Source organism: Gekko japonicus, unplaced genomic scaffold (assembly GCF_001447785.1).
Source record: "Gekko japonicus isolate JY-2015 unplaced genomic scaffold, Gekko_japonicus_V1.1 scaffold20, whole genome shotgun sequence".
In the NCBI taxonomy this organism is placed as follows: Eukaryota; Metazoa; Chordata; class Lepidosauria; order Squamata; family Gekkonidae; genus Gekko; species Gekko japonicus.
In genome coordinates, this window is record NW_015169172.1 from 2,015,795 (window position 1) to 2,025,021 (window position 9,227).

Below are 9,227 nucleotides of genomic sequence, written 5' to 3' on the forward strand. Positions count from 1 at the left end.
TGAAAATAGTTTATTTTATAGGAGGTAAAACAAACAAGGTGCAGAATAATAACAGTAAGTGGGTGAAAAGAAATCAAATGCCCTAACGTGTCTAAATATATACTCTCCCTAGCTCACTATCTCAAGTGGCCTTAGACTACTCACCCCTCAGGATGAGAAGGACGTCCTTCTTCACCCAAAGAGTGATTAACACTTGGAATTCACTGCCACAGGAAGTGGTGGGTGCTACAAGCATGGATGGCTTCAAAAGGGAATTAGATAAGCATATGGAGCAGAGGTCCATCAGTGGCTATTAGCCACAAGGTATAGCTAGGGGCTCTGGGGCAAGTGATGCTCTGTCTTCTTGGTGCTTGGGGGGGTCAACAGTGGGAGGGCTTCTAATGTCCTGGCCCCACTGCTGGACCTCCTGATGGCACTGGTATTTCTGGCCACTGTGTGACACAGAGTGTTGGACTGGATGGGCCTTTGGCCTGATCCAACATTGGCGTCTCTTATGTTCTTATGTTCTTATGATACCCCCCCACCAGACCAAATCATGGGGTCTAGCTCCGGATCCCCATTGATGTGGTCTGCACACGGGATTTGGGCTGTGGCTTGCCATTTCAACTCACTCATTAACATATAAAAATAATAATAAAACAGTAAAACAGTATTCTGATCACGATTAAAGAGAATACAATGTCAGGTTAATGCACTGCAGGTCCTTCTGTGTCAAAACTCTTCTCTAATGTATCATAATCAGTAGTAGCAAGGCTTTCGCTGGGAGTAAGTTCTAAATCGGATCTTAACCATGCCGTAGAGCTCAGAGGTTTTGGACATTCTGCCTTTATGTTGGCTTCAGATGTAGTAGGCCTCTGGTGGCACAACCCAGATCATGACAAGTCCTAAGTCTTTGTAGCCCTCTTCTTGGCAGATGAGCAAATGATTTGTCTACCTCTTTCTTGCCTGGTTCCAATATGAGTGTGTTTTCTCTGAGGCTAGGGGCATTAAGCAAGGCATCCTGTATTTCTCTAGCACAGAAGTCCCCAAGCAATGTTTTAAAAAGTCTGTATAACTAATGGAATCTCCAGTGGCCAATAAGAAGCCTTGCTGGGCAATAGACTCACCTGGCCCTGCCCACTTCCTAAAAATAGTTGGCAGGCTCCAGGAAATGTGTTGGTAGGTTCCATGGTGCCCATAGGCACCATGTTGGGGACCCCCATTGTACAGCATGTTTGTGCAAAAAGTCACATGGGCTCAGACCGAGGTCCAAGTAGTTCCATCAGTCACCAGCCACAATTGTGTTAGGCTCCTTGATTGAAGTAGCATAATCAGCTATAAAACCATTCAGCAAAGGAGTCTGAAAAAATGGAACTAGCTTTAGGATTAAGATAAGAATTGTGTGCCAGTATAAAGGACTTAAAACAGAAGTGTTCCACAATTGGACCTGTGCAGTCTTTTGTAATGGTAAGCCAGTTTTGCAGGGTTCTCACCAGTGCCTCATTGTTAAAACAGCATGTATGTTTAGGTTAAGAGTATTAGTTAGCTAAATGATGAATTGGTTTCAGTAATTGGTAGACCAGTGGAAATCCCTGCTAACCATGGTTCATAAATCGGGAACCAGCGTTGAAACTGTGTTTCCTCCCAGGTGGTCTGCGTTGACTAGAACTACAGTTTAAACTAGCCAGAGTTGATGTTAATCCAGGGTCTGGAAACATGGGTTTTGGTTTCATATCCTGGGTTAAGGAAAACCCTGGTTAGCAAACCAACTGGCCGTTAATAGGGGAAGGATTAATTTGCTGCAGGGAGAAGGGCTCTGATGAAGGAACACAAGGCCGAACGCTGCAGTGCCATCCTAAGTAGACTTGCATCCTTTGAAGTCCATTGCACTACAAGGGTGTAACACTGCATAGCATGGCACTGTTAGTTTACTTAACCACAGTTTCTAGGGAGCCAGTGTTGCATACGCAGCAGCCCAGTCACCAGTGCTTCACAAAGTATATATCCGTCTCCCTTTAATTGCTGTATCAGTACAGGGGTAAACAGGGTGAGAAAGTAACAGAGAAGTTCTTTGATAATCAAATTAATACAATTTTGTTTCATTCATATATATATATATATATAGCTTAAAGCAGATATTAATGTGTTAATATGTGTAGGTAGCACAAGGTATTCTGTCATTGCTGATCTGTGCTATGGTCAAATCATGAAAATGAAGCCTTGTTTTTTGTGTAGTTCTCTGTGTAAGTCGGTCTTTATATTTTCAGCCAAGATAAATACATAACTTTTTTCTTTTTCCCAGGAGCTAGGAAAATATGGCCTCCTTTATTACAATGCACTGTTCATGATTCTTCCCACTTTGGCCATTGCCTATTTCACAGGAGATGCTCAAAAGGTAACTTTAAAAAAAAAAATCACAGATGTAAGTTTTAAATCAAAATAATATTGCCACGCTTGTATTGATTGGTATTTTTTTTAAAAAAATGCTGTGTAGACTGCAGTATTGCCACAGAAATGCCCATGACATCCATAACCGTTATGTGCTGTAACTGAGCTCAGTGAAACTCCTAGATCATTCTCACTGCATAGCCACTGTGTCTGTGGATACTGCTTCTCCCCACTGCCCATACATGTTGCAGGAACAGTGCAGCTGCAGAGCCTTAGGCTACTGTTAATCCTTTTCCCATCCCAAAGGAGCTGCTGAGACTTAGGAAGCACAGTTAGTAATTTCCCATTGGTGCTTTAGTAAGCATATTATAAGTAGAAATATAACAGGTAGCATTTTGTTGCTGATTTTAAGAATACCAAGGCAATACTGCTATGGCTGTCAAGTCAACATGTGCCTACAGTGTTGAAAGGGCATACTGTAAAGCAAAACCGACATGCTAATGCTCTAGTAGTATTCCTTTAGTTGCACAAATAAACTTTCTCTCCCTTTATAAAGAGGCATTAACTCCTAGCAGCTGCCTTTTGTAGGAAGTAAGATGTGTACTTAGGTGAAATGGTGTTGTTTCATGCAGGGTTACAGCATAGTGGTAGTTTTAAAATTTGTATTTTGGTGTTTGAGTAACTTTATGAACAGTTTGATCGGTGTAGCAAATGTTTGGGTACACCACAGCTAAATGGTTGTGTATGAGACAAGTTCTGCATAACTGGCATAATACATTTGAGAAGCTTCACTTGAGAAAGAAAAGGGGATCTAAGGCCGTACACTGTGTGTGTGAGAGTGTGTGGTGCTTGTTTAGAAATGCGGTACTACTTTAGAAATGCATGGCCCAATCAGATGGATAGCAAAAAGCTAGCACTGTGCTAGACTGTGGAGCTTGTATTCACAGTATGTGCGTGAGCACATCTTATGCTACCAATTTTTGAACAAACTTTCTTTTTTTTCCTGCCCTGGCAAGCTTTTGGAAAGGAAGGTGAACAAAGTCCACTCTGTTTAACGTCCAGGAAGTTCAACACTCATTGGGCTAGGGAATCATTGACTTTGTTGTGTGTGCTTATTTTTAAGGCTACTCTCCTTCTTATATAGATCATCTTCTGTTTTAATATGTATTGGTGATGGTAAGGTAGTGTGAAGTATGAGCTCTGGGGAGATTATGTAGACAGGTTATGCTAACCCATAGACAGATAGGTTCCTTTATGTATCAGATTCAACAAGAGAATACATGCTGGCAAATGTTTCAGCCTTGGTAACACATTTTTGTAATGAACAGAGAGCTGTTTACACCAATGAAATATTAGCTATTCACATAAAGTGTGGTTTCATCAACATAGTTATTACCATAGTTATATTTAAAGTATGTGAAGGCCTGGAAAAAAGTGGGGGGAAATTTCACACACTGCTGATTGATCTCTTTTTGTTTTCCCACTGGAAAAACTGGAAATTTGGGGAGCTGTGAAAAATCTTTCTGTGAAACATTTTCTACTGGAATGGACAAGGTGTTATTCATTTAAAATGTACAGTAAATAAGTTTTTAATGCAGCCATTATGCCTTAGGTTATAATTCCTGTGTATACAATATATGCAGTAGACACGTACAATATATTTTCAAAGATGTTCATTGTTTAAATGTGATTAGGTGTGTAGAGTGTGCATTCAGATATACCCAAGCTGAAAATATACCCTAAAAATACTTTATCTCAAAGATATCTGGGATTTTTTTGAAAACTGAAAAAATCCTGGATATATTTGGGATTTTCCAGTAAGATTGGGAGCCAGCATTGCAGGCTCCCAGGGACTGTTTTTGCTCCTCCCCCATGTTGTTACTTTGTAACAAGTTTCTGTGGACTTCCCACTGCTTTTGTCAATTCCAAACTGCTCTTGTCAGTTTCAAGAGATTTCCCCCTCTTTGCTTGCCTTCTTTTGTGTCCCCTTCCCATTTTTTTGCACAGAGCTTGCACCCCCCCCCTTGCTTGGATTTCTTGTGACTCTACTGTGAGATTAGTCCTTTTAAGCTTCCAGTGCCACTGCGTTCTGCTGGGCATTCTGTATTCGGAACTGGTTGTGTGGGCTTGAAAAAATGCCCCCCCTTCAGTTTGTGCTGCAGGGATCTCTGGTTTGACATTAATCCTCTTTTACTTGCTGTGCCTCAGTAGCACTAGGATCTGCTGGGCAGTCAGTACACTGAGCTGGTTGTCCTGGGCTTGCAAACTACCCTCTGCTTGGAGTGTGATTCTGTGCTTCACATCAATCCTGTTGAGCTGGCATTGCCACAATAGCGCCGGTACTGCTGGGTACTCTGTACATTGTTTTGGTTCTGCTGGGCTTGCCAAAATGCCCCCCTTACGTTTCTGCTGCGGAGATTCTCTGGGACTTTCATTCTGTTCAGCTGGGCTTCTATTGCCCTTGCTTTTTTTTTTTTGCTTATCCTCCTCTATTACAAACAATAGAGACTGGGGACACCTTTTTTGAGGGCCCATAGAATTGGACCCATGGTTCAATCTTTTTGAAACTGGGGGTTCTTCTGAGGAGAGGAACCAGCAGATATGCAGTAAATTTGGTGCCTTTACTTCAAAAAACATCCCCCACAGGATCCCGGGATACCCCCGGATAGATCCCCCATTGACTATAATGGTTCCCATAGGTTGTAATGGAGCCAAAAAGGGGGAAAAAATGGGATTCCTGAAAAATCCCAAATCTGAATAACTTATTGGTACTGGAATCTGAGGAAATTGGGAGTATTGATATTTTTGGGTCCAATATACCCAAATCTGTTAAATACTGATTTTTTTAACGTGTGTACAACCCTATATATGTATCCAATGTTCATATGCTATGGTGTCTCTGATGACAATACAATGAAGAGTTCAGTGTTTTCAGTATTAGAAAGTTTAACTTGTTACTATATTAAACTGTTTCTGGCCAAATAAGACTGTGTTTTTATTTTCGGCTTGTTTTCCCTGTCCTCCTGATGGCAACACTTAAGGTACATGCACTAATGTTGCGTAGTGTGCAGCTCTTTACAGCATTCTCTTGCTCTGTCATATGGAATATATTGACAAATTAGCTTGCAGAGAACTAAGGCATTTCTACATCTGTAGTGTATAACTATGCCGAATAGTATAATTGTTCATGCTAAGCTATAAACAACATGTTTTTGTTGATAAAACAGTAAAATACATCAGGTATAATACATCAGGTATAATAACAGTTATTTCTAGTAACTCCCCATCCCATTTCTCTGTTGTTGTTGTTTTTAAAAAACACCCCCCAAAATTTCACACACACACCCACAGCTTGTATCTCTGGTTGTATTATTGGTAATTAAACATATCCTATAAAAAGCTCTCTGTCTTGGTCTGCCCTGGTTTAAGAGAGGAAGGGCTGTGGAAAGGGACCAAGTTAGCAAGTTTTCCAAGCTCACTGTTAGTTCGAGAACATCACTGCTAATTGTCCTCATTCAGTTCAGAGCCTCCCTGTATTCGAATGAGTGTGAGTGCCTGTTGCACATAATGCTGTGTTGTCTGAAGACAGCACTGATATGTTTCTTCTAGCTGAACTTCATACTGCTACATATCCAACTTCTTTTGTAGCGATCTATGATAATCTGGTATCTCTGTGCCAAACATTAGTAGGCAAATGCCTAGTCCGGCTAAAACATGTTTGCTTCCATGAGCAAACTATTCTTTTTGATAGTTCTATGCTGTTTCTTGAGAGTCCTGCTCAGGATGGCTTGTTAGAAACTATCAGAATTTATATCCTCAGAAGTTTTCATGATGCCTCTGATAAAGTGAGTTCTGACTCATAAAGACTTCTGTGGAAATAAATTCTGATAGTCTCTAAACTGCCACTGGATGCCTGTTTTGTTTTATCATTTTACTACTTGCATAGAGCCAACTAACAATGCAGAGGGAATGAGTCATCCTAGAAGATATTTCGATGCATTAACCTTGCTGGAAAGATCAGTCCAGCTGTTTTTCTGCCAAACTTTAGTATGTGATACTATTTTCAAATGGTCCTTTTTAGCAGACCCACGAGAGACATCTGTGTTGCATTCCATGTATTCTGTATATGCATTGGATTTAGAAGGAATTGGGAATTACTGGAAATTATCTAACCTAAAATTTGGGATCCATTCATTCTTTATCATTTTATTTATTTATTTGGTTTATATCCTGCTGTACCCCGCAAGCAGGCTCTGAGTGCGTTATGACATATGATAAAACAATAAATAGTAGTTCATAAAAACACTTATCATTCAGAGTAACATGCTGCAGTGACCTAAACATTTTAAAAATAGTACTTCCCCAGAGAAGGTGGTTGTAAAAGATGCAAAGAAAGATGATTAATCTTAGAGTTGTTCATAAATATATAGCTACTTTTGAGTGAACAAAATGGAAGATAGGGCTGAATCCTGTTAAATTACAGCAAAAATGTAAGCCATCTTTTAGAAGGAGAAAAGTACTGCCAATCTGTGCTTTATTTTGCTTTCAAGTAAACAGGAAAATTGGGACAGTATGTAACATTTAATGATTTACTAGCCATGTTGGCTATTTTTATAGAACACAGTGGCCATGATACTAATGGATAAGAGGTTTCCACTGTTTGTTACAGCCACTGCTCCCTCTAAGCTGTGGAGTCTTGTGAGCAAAAATTCTACTTTGTAAGCTACTGGCATTAAAGTTGTGAGTGAGCGATTTGGCTATTGCATAAATTAATTTGCTCTGGAGCCATCCTTCCTGAGCGAAGACAAAAATGTGTGAGTTGGAAGCTTAAAAACTGTGAGCTAGCTCACACTAACTCAGTTAGAGGGAACTTAGGTACAGCTCTGTATGCTACCAACTGATTTCATTCCCTCTTTTTAAATGTTTACATAATTAACAAAGTTGGAGACCCAATTTCTTGCTGTCTATAGTTGTAAGGTAGCTATCATGTTGACAGTATAGCATTTATATATTCAACCTTGATTAGGCTAAGATTATTTTGTTGGCTGAAAAAAATGAAATTCCTTAATAACCAGTTATGGTAAACCTAAGATGGTAGCATGTATGGAAGAATCCACCAAGACAGAAGTGTATATTTCTAAATTTTGATGAATCAAAAGAATTATGAACTAGATACGCTGGAGTGCCAGGTGATTTTGTTTATATATGAGGCCTAAGTATAGCTGAGGTTATGGTCTTAATTTTATGCTGTCTGTTGCTTAGCATGCAGATTGGTTCATACTAGCCTGTTGGGGCTTGTGGGCTTTCAGATGATTTGCTGCTTCCTAATGATGTAGATAAACTTCTTTCTTTACAGAGCTGTACCATTTGCAGCCTTCTGTAACCTACCCCTCCCCCCCCAGCAGTGGGAGTAAAGAAGCTTGTGTATACCCTGTAGAACAGACTGACACTGTGGAAAGGGGTTTTCTAAAATCTTAATGACTTATTTATTTACATTTATTTATTTAAAACATTTTTATGCCACCTTTCCACCCAATTAGGGTCCATAAAGTGGCAAACAGCAAACATTAAAACATTTCAAAACTGAAAACTTCTAAAATAAAGTATATTTATTATGTATATTAAGTATAACTTATTAATGTTGAAAAGTACTGAGACTTACTTAGTGAATTCAGCTCTCATACTTTATTAGAAGAAGAACGAGACAAAGTAGCCGGCTCGCAGGCCGGCTTATATGCCCCAAGGAAAACACACCCACATAAACCCCACACCCGTGAATGGTCTATTTACAGTGATTAGATTATTCCCTTGGATCCTAGGTTCCCGATTGGCAGGGAACTAGGATCCAACCGGCTATTGTGTTTACGAGTGAAGCTTAGGCCCTTCGCTTGGCCGCGTGCGGAACCGGCCAAAACTGGATTGTGCACATGGCCAGGTCAGTACACAACAAATGTCACTCTCTGTGTTTATGAATGTTTGCACATTTTGATCTTATTTTTTTGCCTTTTTTGTTTTGCTGAGGCTCAGTTTGTAACAATATATTTAAGATGACAAATAAACAGTGTCTGCATATTTCAAACTCCATTTTCATTTAGTAAAGATATGTGACAACTTTTCATATAGTAAAGATGTGTGCTTGTTGTGTTTTCTTGTTGACTAATTATGTTCAGCTGAATCCTGCACAGAGGCTGCAGTCCTAAGGATGCTTTCTGGGGCTCAATTCTGAGTAAATCTTCTTAATAATGCTCCCAAAGAGGATTGTACAATGTGGAGTTTTGTTTTCAAAGCCACTGGAAAAAATGTTTTCCTGAAAAAAATGGAAATTTTGGGAAAATTGAAATGCGTAATACTTATTTTCCTACTGAACCTAAATTTCTCTTACTTTCCTTCTTTTATTGATTCAGCAACATCAAATGCATCACTTATAACTTGGTTAGCATATAAAATTGTGCTATTTGGCATATTTGTAGAACTTTAAAATAAAACTGTAGAACTTTAAAATATAAATTTCTTTGTTTTCTATAAGAAAAATTGCAGGTATACCCAGGCCTTGGATGGGGCCGGAGCACCCCGGTACGGCGCTCTGGGAGTGAGGCGCCGGGGGGGGGCAGGCACATGGTGAAGCCCCACCTCCCTGCTTCCGGGCGCCCTCTGCTTCCAGCCTCATTCCGTTGCAGAAGGAGGCAGAAGCAGGAGTGTGCGTTAGCTTCCTCCCCGCCCCCTCCTAAATCTTCCTGGAGCCACGTGCTCTGGGAAAGATCTCTCCCCCGTCCCTTCCTGCCTGCCTGGGGCCGCTGTGTACAGCCCAGGCAAGCCCCCCCCAGCCCCATCCTCCATCTTCCCGGAGCCATGCACTCCAG

At 40.3% G+C, this 9,227-nt stretch overlaps 1 protein-coding gene across 1 annotated transcript in view; it reads left to right on the forward strand.

The window, feature by feature from the left end:
* Positions 1–9,227, forward strand: part of SLC35D1 (solute carrier family 35 (UDP-GlcA/UDP-GalNAc transporter), member D1) — a 30,653-nt gene that overhangs the window by 13,390 nt on the left and 8,036 nt on the right. The window contains exon 8 of the mRNA XM_015415788.1: positions 2,282–2,374. Coding sequence (XP_015271274.1) covers positions 2,282–2,374 — 93 coding nt within the window. The remainder of the gene's footprint in view (positions 1–2,281; positions 2,375–9,227) is intronic.